This window comes from Diadema antillarum, unplaced genomic scaffold (genome assembly GCF_040938485.1).
Source record: "Diadema antillarum isolate AM-2024a unplaced genomic scaffold, OU_Dant_1.0 scf00000027, whole genome shotgun sequence".
Lineage (NCBI taxonomy): Eukaryota > Metazoa > Echinodermata > Echinoidea > Diadematoida > Diadematidae > Diadema > Diadema antillarum.
In genome coordinates, this window is record NW_027270916.1 from 2417501 (window position 1) to 2435659 (window position 18159).

Here is an 18159-nt window from a genome sequence, read left to right on the forward strand (position 1 = left end):
AGATGGTAAATTTATGACTCTGTTATTAAAAAGGGATGTTTGACATTGTTGTGCAATGTGTGCTACCTTCAAATGTAGCCTCATCTGTGCCTTTTTATGTTTGTACTATGTTTTCAGGGCATAAAAGTGATGGAGAGGGAAACGTAGCAAACTTTTTGTGTTAATCAACTATATTGTGAGGTACTTGGGCAAGTAAGCTCTGAATACAGATATTGCTAAATGTTCATTGGGTATTGTCATACGTTCTATGTGATCCCCAAAGTATTTAGAACCTACATTGAATCCATGCTTTTGTCATGGATATTCTTTTCACATAATTTGAAACTGTGGTGCATTTGTAAAGGTGATGTAAAATCCGACCACTCTTCTCTCTCCATTGCAAAGATAGACAAACAATGGAAATGAATGCTGCTGTGACAGCCATTATTTTTGTTTCTTTCTTCTTGTAGCAAACGACAACCATCGACTGGTTGTTCTGTGTGTTCTCTACCACATAAGTCAAGATGAAAAGGCCAAATCTATGTTCACTTACACTGACTGCATTCCAATGGTGAGTACGAAGATTAATGATGAATACCACACATAAATCTGTTTGTATTACAACTGATTATGGGCATTTTGTCAACCAGTTACAATTACAACTGGATGCAAAAATTCATTAAGCTGAATCTAAGTAGTTGTAGTTCTTTTTTTTTCTCAAGTTTGCTGATACTATAATTGTTGGCTACTCAGCTGTTATTCAAGGTCAGGAGAGAAGGTTTATGACCAGTGTGCTAATTGTAGACTGAATGTGTGAAAAGAAAGAAACTGGTCTGGAAGAATGAACCACTGTGTTTTACTGGACTTAACACTGCTGAAACTGTGAATGAAACTTTGGATGATATCAGATGGGATATGAACATTAGCTGGCATCATGTCATGCACAGAAGGATTAATACTAGCCAGTTTGGCTCTTTGCTTGTTTACTTGAAGATAAGTACATTTTGAATGTGACATTTGATCTTTGACCTCCAGATCATGAAGATGATGCTAGAGAGCACAACGGAGCGGCTGGAGATAGAGCTGGTGGCGCTGGGCATCAACCTGGCCTGCAACAAGCACAATGCACAGTTGATCTGCGAGGGCAACGGGCTGCGCCTCCTCATGCGGCGGGCGCTCAAGTTCCGCGATCCGCTGCTCCTCAAGATGATCCGCAACATCTCGCAGCATGACGGGCCCACCAAGGCACAGTTTATTGTAAGAATTTGTGAAAAGACTGTGTTCAGCAGTCATTTAACCACTTCAGACATGATTATTCTATGCTGATATGCTTAATCATTCTAACTTATCTATTTTGATTCATAGGAATATATGTAACGGGTCTAAGGCAATTACACCCTGGGCAATTACCCCGGACCCTTCCCCTCACCCTAACCCTCATCCTAATCCTGAACGTAATCCTAACCCTAACCCAAACTGTAACCCTAAACCTAACCCTAACCCTAATCTTTACTCTAACCTTATCACTAACCAATATTTAGGCAGGGGTAATTGCCCTCTGGGGGTAATTGCCCTGGCACAGAATATATGTACCATATTACCAAGTTTAGGTAGCTATTATAAAATCAATCCTGTTCTTTTTCCCCTTTTCTTAGTCAGTGTTCATAGTAGTTTCGAACTGATTTCTAATTTATTTCCAGATTTACTGACACCACATTTATATATGAGGGCACAATTCATAGAATTCAGGCTCATTTTGAGGCCATAGTGAGCTGTCATTGCTGGATTTATTCTTGTTCATTTAAACCAGTTAGCTGGTAAGATGTCATTAAAAAGAGTGAGTTATCATATGACATTCCTTCCATTACAAGTGATGCTAATACTTTGTTGACAGTGGTCTTGCACAATATGAAGGCACTTTTCTAGTTCCTACTATTTACTAAGTTTGATTACATGAAGTTTTACATGCCACTTGTGTGCTCCCATGCCCAACCCTCTCCACATCCCCGCCCCCTCCTAGGAATTCATCTCGGATGTCGCCCGCATCATCAAGGACTCCAAGGATGAGGAGCTAGTGGTGGAAGCCTTGGGCATCATGGCCAATCTCACCATCCCGGACCTGGACTATGAGATGATCATCAACGAGTTTGGACTCGTCCCATGGATCAAAGAGAAGCTCGAACCTGGTGAGGAAAGGCTTTGCTGCCAAGATGTGCTTTAAAAACAAAACAAAATAAAACAAATATAACAATTCCCATGTGTCAACCTGTTTCTTAGTACTTTATCTACATACTCGAATTTGATTGCTGTTTACTAACTTATTTGTTTATTGGAAAGCATGATATTTTCGTGGCATGAAATTCTAGTGAATTGGAGCCAACGGCCTTTTTCGCAAAATGAAAGTTTGGCGAGTTGCCTCTAACATTCAATGCATGTAGTGTAGACAAGAACTTTTGCGTGCATTTTAATTTCGCAAATCTTGGCTCTTGCAAATTCGCAAAATTAGAATGCACATAAACATTCCTCATTTTACAGTATTCCTTATTTTGTGTATTTGTGATTATGCTATCTTGGATAAATATTTCAGAGGAGTTGTAGAAAAATACTAAAAAAAAAAAAAATGATAGAGAGGTATGTGGTTCTTTGTGGAGTCAGATCTGATGTGCAATTTCCAAGAAAAATGTATTTCCAGTCTCATATAAGAGATGGAGACACATTCCATTGAATGTAGATAATGTGATTTTAGATAATTTGAAGATGTATGAACCAACATTTTGATGGAAATAGTTTTGTTTCCCAAGTTGTAATAGAGCGCACATAGTTCTCGTAAAACAATATGTTAGCATCTGCCTGACAGATTTGTGATGTACCCCTAATTTCTCTCTATTTTTTTTTTAATCAAATGTCCCTGATTTCAGTAACTGCTTTACAAATTTAAGTATAACACGGAAAATCAGATTTTCTTATCATATTGAAAGGTATTTTGACAGAAGAAAACCAACTTGTTTCTCCCTAGGTGCTGCGGAAGATGACCTGGTGCTGGAAGTGGTGATGTTGGTCGGTACCGTGGCAACAGATGACTCCTGTGCAGCCATGCTGGCCAAGTCTGGCATCATCCAGTCTCTCATTGAACTCCTCAATGGTGAGTAAGAATGGAATAGAGACCAAAGGTCATTGCAGTCATTCTGTGGTCATTTGCAGCAAAAGTCTTCGTTGTTACGTTAAATCATTCCGTACGGGAACCTGGTGGCCTGCGTGTTAGGTCTATGGGCTTTCAGAATTCAGTATGGAACGGGTTAATTTTATCAGAAGCCAAGGCATAGCTCTCAAATCAATGATAGATGGTAAATGAAGAACTGTAGAACTTTGTATGAAGAGTGTGATCACAAAACGGCTTAAACAACTTTTTTAGACATTTATAGTAAGTCCATTGTCGTATAGAGCAAAATAACGCCTTTCCAGTCTTACCTCACTTGTTACATATTAAAGAAGGAATATTCTTGGAGTCATGATTATGAATATTCCATGTTTTCTTATTTCCTATGTTTTTAGCAGCTTTAATTGCAAATATCTCAAATTAACATTAATGGAGTTAACTCTTTTTTGCAATCAAACTCTTCATAGGGTTATATTCCTTTGTATATGTGTGAAAGTTTCTTGAAAATCTGAATTTTATGATAAGATTCAGAACTTCTTATCTAGTTCCCAAGCCAATACACTTCATGTGTATTACTGTCACATCTCTGTTTAAGAGCTGCCAAGTCTTTACAATTCTGCAAGAAGCTCACTGACTGCTCAAATATCTCTTCATGTCCCACCAAGAAAATATAAGAAGTCTCCCTCAGTATGAAATGATTTCCACCTATTAAGATGCATGTAATATGCAAGCATCTCCGTTATTACTTTTGGGAATCTCTCTGATTGTGATGTTGAGTGTCTGAAGCCCGGCCTGTGTAATTTCAGATTTCCCTCCCCCACCCCCTCCCCACCCCGTGAGTCTCAAGCGTATTAACCCGTTCCAAACGGGAACCTGGTGGCCTGTGTGTTTAAGTCAATGGGGATTTCAGAATTCAGTATGGAACGGATTAATAAACCAAAGCTTCCTCTCATCCTCCAGTTGAGGTGTCAGATTACAATCAGTTATGCCAAGTTCCAAGTACAGAAATCTTTTATGTATGATATTTATGCAATGAGAGATATTGACAGTGACATTTTACATGATATCGGCTTCTTTGTAGATAGAATGTGCCACTTCTGCAAAGACTAATAATATGTTGTACCAGAAATTTAAATCGATATGTTTTGAAGGGAATGTACTGTACAGGATCCCCAAAAATCTCATTCACTGATGAAGCCACCCAAGTTGAAACTTACTGTAGATGACTGAATAGATAAGTCAAAAATAGCTGAGATCATGTTACAGTCAGCCTTCCCCGGTAGAGATAAGTCCGCGATAGTCCAGTTCAGCTGAGCCGAAGGTCATTTTTTATGCGCTCCTATCACGTGACTACAGCTAAACAGGAAGACGACGAGATTGTCTGCCAGATCGTCTATGTCTTCTACCAGATGGTGTTCCACGAGGCCACCCGGGAGGTCATCATCAAGAAGACCCGTATCCTTTCCTCATCGTCCATCTCTCGCTCTCAGGTGGCCTGAGGAGGATGCAGCATATTATAGATAAAAAACTTAAATGCAAAGTGAGATGTTCCTGGGTAGTATAGAGAAAGACATGTAGCATTGCTACTAATCAATACTAGAAGATAAACTAACCAATCTTTTAACCTTCCATTGATATGTAAAAATGTAAGTATTCTTTCCTTCATTTGGAGGTTCTTTGATGAAACTTGTCCTGAAAGTTGGATGTGTGAGGAAAAGATTTGCACATGTAGATACAAGTGTATTGCAATTTATTGTCCACTGCCACTTCTTAACACTAGTATTTTCAGTTATGATTATTATTGTTATCATTTTTTGCCCTTTGCCACATTGCCTTTTGTGGAGAAAGAGCAAGCTCATTTTTTTCCCCAAAAAACTTACAAAGATCTGTTGATCGATTTCTTCAAGATTTGTTTCTTTCGCAAATTATGTCTATTGAAATGAAGCTGTCTTTAAAAAATATTTACGGGGGAGATATGAATATATTTTTTTGATGTTCAGTTTCTGTTTGTCTTTTGTTTGTTTTATTAATCAAAAAAACTATGTTTAGTTTTTAAATGTTCATTTCAGGCATAGGAATTAATCTCATATGTGAAGGCTCAGGATGACGTCCTTTCTACGCAAATGGAAAGTACTACCCACACTTCATCCAATGTGACATGTTCTAATGTATTTCTTTGAGATTATCTTTGTTGCACATGGGCAGTGATGTTTACATCTTTGTTAGTACCTCTGATCATTCTGTAAGAAACTGATTTTGCCTGTCTAGTTCCTTAACAGTCTGGTATACTTCAGAGGCACCTGCTTACCTCATAGATTTGATGCACGACAAAAATGCGGAGATCAGGAAAGTCTGCGACAACACCCTGGACATCATCTCTGTAAGTTTTCTCCTTCTTCGTCTCCCTCTTTTACGTTTGTTTGTAAAGTTTTCATCTGCAGATGACATTGTGTGTCGAGCAGGACTGGTTGGTAGATGACTATTTATCCATGAAGTGCAAACGTGGATTGATTATTGAAAGAGACTAAAACGAATGACGTTATCAGCATTCATCCGTAGTAGATTGACTTCAAATGCTTTATTGGCTTGTTTCTATGCCTATGGTAATAACACATGGCAAGATGTGCGAGCTCAATCAGATAAGGGACTCGATTTGGTATTTTTACCTTCACCAAGAAGATCAAGAGTTTACCAGCATTCTTGTGTCTTCCTCTTAGAAATATAAAAAAAAAAGAATGATATGGATTTTAATGAAGTGTTCAGGTTAGATCCATTGTGGTAAAAGGAACAGGTGATTAGCTTTTAATGGTGATCTTGATCATTATCTGGATCTTGGATTTTTCTTCTTTTTTTTTTTTTTTTGAAGGATGTGTGTGTAGTTTTATTGCATTACCTTATGGCCTCTTTTTTATTGTGTGTGTGGTGTATTGTGTAAAAGCAAGCAATATGTAATTCAAGTGTCCCTGAATAGAACAGATGGTTACAGATACATGTTAGTCAATGATCAAATGTGATATTCTGGCATATTATAAGGTTGCATAGGGATGTTGTGTAGAAATCAAGAATCGGTTTATAATCCAATCAAGCTTAGAAGATGACACACAAACTATTCTGCTTAAAAGTGAAGGGGGAGGGGGATAGAAAGGGAAATTATCAAATCAAGCAAAAATTGAATGGTGTGCCAGAAGCTAATTCCCCTCGACAAAGCCATGTGTAACAATGTGCATTAGTGTTGTTGAAACCACTTCTGCAGTAAAGTGCAAATATCCCGGCCACTAACCTTACAAAGTTTGTTTTTTGGTTTTTTGTCATCCCTTAGATTTTTTGTCTTCCCTTTATAGAATTAACCATCTTCATAACTGAAGAATTTCATTTACAAATATAGGAGTTTGGATCAAACAAGATTATGCACCTAACGCGTCAAAATCAGAGCGACAGGTCGATGATCATTAGACGCTATGATGTGCTAGTTTGCGACCACGAAATAGAGAGTGTGGCACACTCTGTGTTTTGGTGACAGACACGGTTGAAACTGACCTTGGTGCTATTTTTATCACAGACTCTGATTTACTCCACATATGTCGGCTGCGACTGTAATCCACTTACCAAGCTGTAACATTTGTCCCTTAGTCACGAGTGTACGAAAGAGAGCGAGAGAAATGCACTTTCCTTTGCTTTGACATAGTGTGTTGTGCAATAGGTGTAAGTATATCATCACTCCTGCGAAGGCACAATGCAATCTTTGCCATGATAAGACATTCACAGTAAGCTTTGCAGATTATACTGCAATTACTGAAGCCACTAAATTTTGTGAGTTCCTTCATTCCTACCCTTATATATTGTCAGAACTCCTCTCACTTGTGTCTTCTTTGGAACAACAAGTCTCCTTGTTCCTTTAAATGCACAATTAGTTTGAGGACCCCCTGAGAAAATTAAACGCTTCCAAGTCAATGTGTCAGAAATAACTTGGGATTGAGGCTCAAAGGATGTGTACACAGTTCACATCTATCTTTGTTCTTATGTTTCTTGTTGTTGTGTTTTTGTTTTTATCCGTATGGACTCATCAGACAGACTTGATCACCTTGAATTGTAATGCTACTTCCTATTTTCAATTACTATGATTTATCCAAAAAGAAAAAAAAAATCAATGTCAATGAGTCTCCCAAAAAAAAGGGGGTACAGAGTACCAGTGTTAGAAAACACCTGTTGTCAGATCAACTATTTGTATTTGATGTAGTGAATGAAACCAAGTTTTCAATATTCTTTGAAATTAAAGGTCATGTGTATGTAGCTCCAATTACCTTCATGCTCATCATTACCCTAATTGTTTTTCTCTTTTTTTTTTCTTTTTTTTTTGGGGGGGGGGGGGGGGGAGGGGGCATGTGTGAATGGTGACAAATAATTTTTTTGCAGCACAATCCGACAAGTGATAATTCTTATGTGTGAATAGGCCTCTCTGCACTGATCTAGGGTCGTTGTTGGGTTTTTTTTTTGGTTTTGTTTTGTTTTGGTGGGATGGTATTATACTTTTGTATGGTCGATCACTACACAATACACAGTAAAGGCTCTAATAAGCTCACAGCTGCACATATATTGCACTGTGTAGTGAGGTGATAAGTGTGCACACTACTTCCTCAAACGTGAGCAAAGATTAAAGGGATCTGTAGTTTCTATGTGCACCTGTTGTGTTACTGGTTATGTTAACCTGTATTAATAGGCTTGCTGGCTGTCTCGAGGTGCTCCCCTGGACATTGTGGCCATTTAGCTAGTTGGGTGGAACGTAGGTTTATTCCACCAGATTCGCAATTCACATAGTACAACTTGTGTAATAGCTGTATTCTATTACTTAAGCAGACATCAAATATAATTTAGATTCTTGCTGGGACCTGCACACTGCCAGTTGATTAAAGGGAATACGATATCGGATGATTAGGGCCATGATTCAGCTCTGGTTTCAAAGTACATCCAGTGTGTTGCCTTTTGATGCTGCACAACAGGTGAATTAGGAACTTGAGATTTATGGCATAATTTTGTACAGTAAGAAGTCCGCATGGAATCAGGAGTGGGTACAGTTTTCACAAGAGATTCACTTACCATCAATAAATACAATTTCAAGACTTTTGTCTTGATTCCAGACTTTCTGTGCCATTGCAAACTTCACAGTGCTTTGGAAGGGCAAGGAAGTAAGGGATGGTTGGTGATAATAATGCCAAATTTCAAAAGTGTTCTGCAGGAGTTGAATGTAATTGATTTTGTCCAGCCTTATGTCTGAGCAGCAATTATTTTATGGGTATGAAATCTGGTATTAATAGCATGTGACAGGTGTACCAAATGTGTCTACTTACACTGTGCTTGTTTCTTGAAGGTGAACTAGCACCCCTTCCGGTTCCTCCCACGTTTCACCTGGATTCAGCTGAAGGTCACACAATGTTTCAGAATTAGCAACAGCCGTGAAATTTTTAGCTCATGTCATGCACTTGCCTCGTCAATGAGAAATAGAATATATCCTCAACATCTTTTCATTTTCATTTGAGCATGTAAAGGGGAACCTGTGCTAGAGATGATTTTGTTTTGAATGATTGTGACAGATTGACAGCAACAGCTTCTGAAAATGTGGGCAGTATTGAACACAGGTTGTCATCGTAAGGACACTGTTAGTGCCAGTAACTCAGCTAACATGGCTAACTTTGAATCTATTGCTCGATAGTGGAGGCACAAACTGAGGACTTTTGCGTATGAATTGAACGAATGAGGCGGATTATGGGAGTGATGTAATAGTTACATGACAGGGGATGTATTTGCTTTGCGGTGATAAGAGCATTTTGAGTGTCATGATTCAAATCAAATCGACTTGTGACTTAAAGATGTTCAATGATTGTGAAATGTTCACCAATGTATAGCTCTACCTTCACAATCTCTATGCACTATTTGTGGAATACACTCTCAAAATAAGTATCTTCCAGCAAGTATAAGGGATGTTTTGATTTATGTGATATATTAATGTAATGATGTGATACTTGAATACTACATGTGCTAGGTTGAATTCATGCATCGTCATATTGGTGATTCTGAGCCCCACCCAGCCCCTAACTCCACCCCCAGAGTTCTGAGATCAAATGTGGGCTAAACTTTTAAAAGCCTTGATACATGACAAGTTTGATATCCTGTACTGTAGAGTACTGCAACATACATGTAGTCACCCAATGCGGCCCAACTACGACATGTGTGACTCAAGCTAGAAGTGATTATGAGTGCCTTTGATTACGTCTGTTTGCTGATGGATGACTAGCCAACCCATCCTAGTTGCTTACCTTTCCAATTCAGACATATTGACAGTAACTGTGGCTGCTGAAGAAATTTTAACCCGTTGAGGACGGCCTGATTTTGCTACAACACGCATTTCCCATAGACACCTGCACGAGTATACTCGGGACTCGTCCTCGACGGGTTAAGACAAAATGCACCTTGCTTTGATGGTGAGACGTGCTGTCAAACTTTATGCAATGCTTTTAGTGCACAGTTGGAAAATCAATGGTCTGGTTCCATGAAACTATCACTCTATTTGCATGCTCATGCTTTCATCAAGCTGGCAGTGTGTTGCAGACTATTACTGAATGTGCCCTTTTCAAAAGCTTTAATGCCAAAATCATCTCAATGTGAAGTTCACGTAAGATGAATGTGGGTGAGTGCACTGCTAAGCTGCCATGATTGATACTGTGTGGTTTTTTGTGTTTGTGTGTGTGTGTGTGTGTGTGTGTGTGTGTGTGTGTGTGTGTTTGCATGTGTGTTTGTGTGTATTCCATAGGGTGGTTACCCTGGGACTGACAGGGGGACATTCAATTTCCCCGCAGACTTTCAGGGAAATTGATACCTCGTGTAACTTTTCCTGCCTGAAAGTGCTTTGCTTGTTCCCGTGAATCAGCTACTAGTCAGAGGCTACTTCAACAACTCCTACTCCTCCTCCTCCTCCTCCTCCTCCTCTTCGTCCTTCTCCTTCTCCTTCTTCTCCCTCCTCTTCATTTTTATCTCCTTTTTGCGTCTCTTTTATTCTGCATCCTCTTCCTCTCTTGCGTCTTTTTTTTCTCCTCTCATCTCCTTCTCCTTCTATTGTTTACATAATTATAGCCACTCCAATAACCATGGACAACTCTAGTATTTCCATATTCTCTTTATATTTATTGACTCTGAATATAGGTGATTTGCCTGTGCGATGTATGAAAATTAACTTGTGCAGTGTCTTAATTGCAAATATATTGTGTGAAAATGTCTAATTGATATTTGAAGATAACAGGGTTTCTCTGTCAAGTATGTAACCCCATAGTTTTCAGTTTAAATACGCAGTACAATATGCTGTCACCCTTTCCATGTTAATGTGATTTCCGTCAACACCATTTATATATTTTCTCCTAGTCTTTGACTGCTTGTCTGTAATGTGCCAAAGTATGCAATTTTTTTTTTCATTAATTTACAGTCATGAATTTGTATTTTTGGGAAATATTACATTTTCAAGCCAAGCCAAGGTCTTACAATGTATGTTCGCAGTGTATAAGTAAGTGGCTCTGTCTTATCTACATGAAAACACACCCAGTGCGTATGAATGAACACAGATGTGTCTAAGACCTGTGCCTGGCATTTAAACTGTCAAATATGCTTTGCAGCTGATGCTTATATTTTATCAATTTCTTGAACTTTTTGAAAGTTCCTTAACCTTTTGAGCGGACAGCTATGACACAAGGTCGTGATTATATTTTTGAAGGTATATTTTCACCAAATTGTTTCATTCATATTACTTTCCCTCTCCCATTATCTTCCCATCCTCCTCATGGCCCTTACCTCCTGCCCACCTCTCTCTCCTCCTCCTCCTCCTCCTCCTCTTCCTCCTCCTCTTCCTCCTCCTCCTCTTCCTCCTCTTCCTCTTCCTCCACTGCTCTTCATTTTCTCTCCTTCCCCTTCCCATCTGTCCTCTCTTCCTTTCCCCTCTCTTTCTCTCCTTCTTACCTTCTCCATCTTTCCATTCTTTCTTTTCTTTCTTCCCTTCTCTCCTTTTCCTTCCCTTTTCTTCTCCTTCTCTCCTTCTTACCTTCTCCATCTCCTCCACTCCCCTCCTCTCCCCCTTTCTGTCCTCCACCCCCTTCTCCTCCTCCTCCTGTTCTCTCTTCCTCTACTTCCTTCTCTCTCCTGTTCCCCCTCCTCCAACCCCTCCTCCTCCTCCCCTTCTCTTCTCCACTTCGTTCTCTCCCTCTCTCTCTCTCATCTCCCCCTCCTCCTCCTTCCATTCTCCCTCTTCTCTACACATCCCCACCCCACCCCCTGCCATGTCGTCTCCCCCATGTAGGAGTTTGATGAGGAATGGGCCAGGAAGATCAAGCTGGAGAAGTTTCGCTGGCACAACTCCCAGTGGCTGGAGATGGTGGAGTCCCAGCAGATGGACGATGCAGAGGGCCTGGTGTACGGAGACGAGAGCTACAGCCCCTTCATCCAGGAGTCTGACATCCTGGATAGACCAGATCTCTTCTATGGGCATCCAGGTCAGTTGCCATGACGATATGCTCTCTCTCTCTCACTCTCTCTTTCATCCTCTTTCATGCTATTTCAATATTTTTGTGGCAGTGATGTAAAGTACTGGTAAAGCAGAGTTGGGGAAACTGGCTAAAGATTGTTTTGCCGCAGCAGACCAGAGTGGTACTTACTTTTGTGATTTTTTAGAGGATATTAACTGAATCAAGTGTGTGTAGCACAGAGATGTAAAAAGAGACTGAGGTGTATGAAACATGAAGCTAACCTCGGAAGAAAACATGATATTCCAATTTTGAATGCATTCTGTAATGGTATGCTTTGAAAGGTAAACATGAGAATATGAATCAGGAACACCGTTTTCACCATGATCCAGTTTCAACCTATATTATTTCATTGGCATTATGTGTTTTGTAAAAACAATTTCACTTTCATACATGACCTGGAGTGAGTGGCAATGGCATCAAATCTCAGCCGCTGACCCGGATTGATGTTATTTGATCCTTACCAGGTTACGAAGATGGGGAGATGTATGACGGGGTGGTGACGCCGGAGTATGTGGACGAATACGGCAACGTCCAGAACGGAGACTACATGGGAAGGCCACCCACGGCCATGTACGGCAATAGGTAGGAGGGGCAATACATTGTATCTTCTGAGATGTGATTGATGGTATATGTGTGTTTGTGAGAATGTGTGTGTGTGAGTTAAAGGGCTTGTAAAGTTTTGCTTCAGACCTAACTTCAGGTTTCTAACATTTGTTGGTGGGATAATGAAAACCCTCTTATGAAATATGAAAGAGTATGTAATTCCAGAAGGAATTCAACATTTATTTGATGAAAATTGTTTCTGAAATGGCTGAGATATATAAAAGCAGAGCATTCCTAATAAAAGGTGGGACTTACAATAGCTTTCTTTTACTTTGTTTTTTGGTGTTTCAGCCATTCCAAAACCGATTTTCATGAAATAAACTTTGAATTCCTCTTAGAATGGTATGCTCTGTACTATTTCATCGAAGTGGTTTCTTGGTATCTTGCAAAAAGTTAAAAAGCCCAATATTCTCATTTCAACCAATACTATACAATCCCTTTAATGTGTGTTAGTGTCTCCATACATATACTCACACACACATACACTACAGTGTACATATAAACATGCATACACTACATGGTACATATATACATGCATACATACTTTTGCACACACATACATACCTTTGTCTGTGTGTGGTTATGTTTTGTGTGTGTGTGACTTTGTTTAGGCCTGCCTAAATGTAGTCAAAGTGAGATCAAGCCACTTGAACTTTTATTCCCACCTTAAATTTATGTTTTCTCAGAGAAAAATGTGACAGAATTCACAATACACTTTTTAGACATTGATTGAGATTATTTTACTAATACACCAATGGACAATTTCAATTTTCTACAATATTCTTGCTGCTACCTGTATTAAATCTGTCTAGTACCAACATTGTCATTGTATATACAGTACTCTCCGCATAATCGGGTAGGCTCGGGCAGAGCGTTTCTTACCCGATTAAGCGGAGTACCCAATTAACAGAAGAACAGGTCTCATTCACAATTAACACACACAATGTGTATTTACATGTGTTGTACACTGTACCAAACACCTACACTGTATGCTTAACATGCGTGCCTGCACGGCACAATAATGTACATACCTTACCCTTGCCCAGTCATGAGCAATAATTAACTCTCTTTACACTCTTTTTATGGACAAATATGTCTTCAGAAAACTTTGTCATTTGACTTAGATAGACTCCTCGCTATTACGTAGGCACAGGAGCGCAAGTGTGTTCAACTCCTGTCTGTCTATGCAGTTGTGAGTGCCAGCTACGTGACTTGTGATGTTCGTTTTCGTGTGGCAATTCAGTACGTGTACATATGTTTTCATGTTTAATCACTCCCAAAATGATCGGTCTTCTTTGCAAATTAAGCAGAGAATGCGATTAGTTGTGGAAAATTTGACATGAATGATTTCTTAAAGTGTTATATCTGCGATAAAATATGGGTAGAAATTAGGTTAGAAGAAAATTATTTACCCATTTATGCGGAGAGGCAACCCGATTATCAGGTAATTTTAATGTGCATTGGAACTGACTCTGACATTACTACCCAATTAAACGGAGTACCCGTTTAAGCGATACCCGATTACGCGGAGAGTACTGTACTAGTAGTTTTAGATGCTTCCTTTCTGGAGACTGAATCATACACAAACACATATACCTTTATCTATCCTCGTAGGTACCCTGGGGAGTACGATTCCATGAGACCAGCGTCCAGGGTGGCCTACCTCACTGAGGACGGACAGCCATTAGATGAGTATGGCAACCCTATCGACGTCTACGCAGAGTCCGTGGACCAGTATGGCCGCCCTGTGTCGCCCACTTACCAGTACGCCACTCAGCAGGGTGGCTACAACTACTAAGGCATGAATGATCGCCCGGTTGTTGGACTCTTGTAACATTCTGAGCTTGATTTGAGGATCAAGATGGAGGCAGAGGGAATAACCAAGGTTGCTTAGCAACCATGAAGACTTCTATCATCGGATTACTTACTGAGACTCTGCTATGAATGCAGAGAGCAGCAATCCCTGACTGGCACACACTACACACCTGTCTGTCATCTGCTGGATAAGAAACGTCACCCTTGTGTGGTTGTGCCTGTGCAGTAGTGTTTGCAGTGCTGCGGTAGCGTTTGCAGTGCTCTGGACAGCTGTTGGCACATGCAGGTCATACGCACTGGTTAAAAGTCGCATGAATCGCACGATGTGTAGCTCAGCCAGCACGTACAGGTACATGTATGTGCTCATGTGACTGAAAGTTATCCTCATACTAGTGCAGCGATAATGTCGAGAAAACTGCATGCCGATCTTTTGCCTCTTTCTCCTTACATTTCCTTGGAGAAAGATCGCAGAGAAGGAGACAGGGAGAAAGAGCAAGAAAGAGAGAGAGAGAAAAAATAGTGACGTTTAATTAAAGAGATGAGTAAAGTTGAAAGGCAGCGTCTGGTAGCCCATTTGCAAATCCTGTCTTGGCCTCTCACATTTTCTGATACTGAAACATAGAGCTATTCAAGCCTGCTGTTGTTCTCAACTAATCTAACACATTCTTGAATTAAAACGACTTTAATAATGGAATGTCATATTCATGCTGTAAAGAACAATGTAGTGATGAATTGAAAATGATGGTGCTGGCAGGGGGTGTCAGTGCCCTTTCCCGCCTTCCTTTGTGCTATTAGGCGTTAACTATTTTGTATGTGAGAGTGAGAAGAAAATGCAAATTTCCTTTTTTTCTCTTGCACGGCTTCCTGTATAATGGCATGCTCTGTGAAAGTTACCACCTCTCATCAAAACAGAAAATTGTTGATGCCTTATCAGTTGACTGGAAAGCGAGAATTTTACCTCCAGCACTCGGCGGAAAGTGCAGCACGGAGCTGTTAAATAAAGATCATTGAACCTTTCCGTCAAGATTGAGGCTTGCAATAGATACCACGATGATACTCACAATATTGGACTCGAGCCAAAGTGGCGACTCATACAGGTTGCTTGACACTCTTTGATGTAACTGTCAGGTGATAGGACAGGAAATAGATCCCCATGAATTTCTATTCTTATGAATAGTTATACAATGCAGCAATAAAAGCAGACTAATATATATGTATAAATGTATAAATGTGCGTGTGTTCCCCCTTTTTTCATTACAGATTGACAGGATTTGCAATACTACTCTTCCTCCTTTCAAAAGATAGATAGGAGGAGGAGGGGGAAGCAGAGATATGGATAAGAATAATCAAAGGGGGGGGGGGAGGCACTAACTCTTCGTGGTATAAAGGGCCAATGAGACAAAAATTGTGTTGGATTGGAGGTGAGTCAGAGTTTGTGGTCAGAATAATTTTTTTCCCCTATTTTACAGTCACCTCAAATTGTCCATCTGCAATCATCTTGTGTAAACCAGAGCTAAAATCAGCAGTTCTTGAAAGGACTCTGCTTATAAATACTGATTTGTGACAATAGATGGCAGTGATGTTAAAATAGTCGGGACTCCCATAAACTGAAATAGGAAGAAGATTGTTTTGGGGGTTTTTTTTAAGAAGAATTACAGTCTTTTTTTATTTTGTGATTATGGTGGATGTCAATTGAAACAATTCCTCATTTCTTTGCATCGAAGAAGTCATTTCCTTGCGTATGGAGTCATTTTTCCCGACTCTGCTCAATGAAAATCAAAGGCATTTCATTCAGACTTGCAAATATTACAGGCAGTAATCTTAAAAAATATACATATATATATATATATATATATTTATATATATATATATATATATATATATATATATATATATATATATTTATATATTTATATATATATATATATAATGCTCGGACATTAAGATATCAGTTGCTATTTAAGACCTTGGGGGAGAGAATGTTGTAATTTGAACCAAACACAAATCAACCATAAACATGACTTCAACCAGTGGAGATCCATGATTTGAGACTTCAATTTGAAATTGGTGAGATTGTACAATTGATTGATTAGATGAAATTAATAACATTCTAAGTGCAACTGTTCTCACAACTTGTGGTCCCAGTCTTTCTCCTGAATGAAACATAATGTTGAAGCTTTTGTGGCTCCGTCACTTGTGTCACCTGTGCTGGATTTGATATCTCATCTCTCTGTTTGTTTTTTTGATTGGATGTATGTTTGTTTTTTATTGCATACATACATACATATTTCCTTCTGTCAATTCCCATGGTTTATACTGCAGACGGAGAACAAATGGTAAAACTTGCTATCTCTGACACTAGAAAACTTGAGTGAAAGTCTGTGGTTGCTAAACCGTGCCACTTGGCTATGAATGGAGAGTTTTCAGTGTTACTGATCTGATGAGGGAGACATACTTAGCCCTTCCTTCACTTGTGCCACCCCATGGGTTATGCACAGTCATTAAAGGGATGGTATAGTATTGGTGGAGATGAAAATTGGGCTTTTAACTTTTTGTGAGAACCAAGAAAACACTTATGAAATAGTACAGAGCATACCATTTTAAGAGGAATTCAAAGTTTCTTAGATGAAAATCGAGTTTGGAATGACTGAAACATCCAAAAACAAAGTGAAACAAAGCGATTGTAATAAAAGTTGGGTCCAACACTTTATTAGAATCGCTCTATTTTGGATATCTCAGCCATTTCAAGTCAATTTTCATCAAATGTTGAATTCCTCATGGAATTACATGCTTTACATTTCATAAGAGGTTTCTCATTATCTCACCAAAAAAAGTTAGAAACCTAAAATTAGGTCTCGACCGAAACTATACAATCCCTTTAAAGTTTACCTGTGCATCATACATTACCCATGCAGTGCATACCAAGAGTGCAAGAAGGTTCAACTGAGGTCAAACTCTACTCTGCCTTTGAGCGGGCTGCAGGCACCCAGTAATAGTCTTCAGATTGTGGTCCCAGAGACATCATTTGATGTTGTCAGTTTGTTCATTGGCGAGCACATGCTGGTAACAACCTCCACCTCCATTGTTTGGCATAGGAGAGATATGAGGGCTCCAGCGATGTGAACATGCCATCATATTATGCAGGAGATTCAGGGAATATCATGATCACAACCTGCAAGAATTCCTGTTCAGATAAGAATGACAGCATGGTGGAGACCTTTACATGTATAGTGATGTTTTCCTTTATCAGGAGCACGTACAATAACACTTGGAGCTTTTTATCAGAAGACCTCTGTTTTTGCAGATGATACCACCATACAGCAATGCTACCAAAAAAAGATCAAAATTTGGTAGGTTTTTTTTCAAGGTGCTGTGGAGCTGCCGTGATATCTCATTAAATGTGGAAATTGATTAATATTTTGATTTCTTGGTGGGCTCATCCTGTCCGAAAGTGGATTGTAATATGCAAAGGAAATTGTCAGAAAAATTTGAGGGCTCCTTGTTGGTACAACATATTAGCAAAATGGAAATTCACTTCCTAACTGTTATTTGGTATGCGTATCTTTCAGTGTCTATCATATTTCTTCCATATAAGCTAAAGAATTTTTCCTGATGGTAGGTTAAAAGTGTTTCTCAGTGTACTGAATGTGTGTGTAAATTATTCTTTTTTTCCCCTTCAATTCTTGCAGAGCCTTGTCATAATTATTGCTGATGGAGAATGCCTGCTTCTCTCATCCAGACTGTATCCCATGTTACCCTACAATATGTGCATGCTGTTCTTTTGATGGCAATTGTGCGGACTCATTTAGCGGTGGAAGTTAGTGCTGCCAAAGAGGTGAAAGTTCAGTTCCAGCTGCAAATCACACAACCTGGTTTCATCTCCCCCAGCCCCTCCCTCCCCCCCCCCCCCCCTCACCGCATTAGACAGAGATGGAAAGTGTAGGGTGTTTTCTTTAACCATTATTTTGTGTGTTTTGAGTGCCAAGTGACACAGGAAACCCCATAGCATTGTACACACTGTCCAAAAGTCCCTAGTACAGAAAG

The 18159-nt window shown here is 39.5% G+C and overlaps 1 protein-coding gene across 1 annotated transcript in view; it reads left to right on the forward strand.

Moving 5' to 3' along the window:
• The window catches only part of LOC139735229 (kinesin-associated protein 3-like), a 22960-nt gene extending 8862 nt beyond the window's left edge, over positions 1–14098 (forward strand). The window contains exons 11-19 of the mRNA XM_071645984.1: positions 450–550; positions 1015–1236; positions 2000–2165; positions 2996–3121; positions 4493–4591; positions 5431–5516; positions 11472–11664; positions 12162–12279; positions 13915–14098. Coding sequence (XP_071502085.1) covers positions 450–550; positions 1015–1236; positions 2000–2165; positions 2996–3121; positions 4493–4591; positions 5431–5516; positions 11472–11664; positions 12162–12279; positions 13915–14098 — 1295 coding nt within the window. The remainder of the gene's footprint in view (positions 1–449; positions 551–1014; positions 1237–1999; positions 2166–2995; positions 3122–4492; positions 4592–5430; positions 5517–11471; positions 11665–12161; positions 12280–13914) is intronic.
• The last annotated feature ends 4061 nt before the right edge of the window (positions 14099–18159 follow it).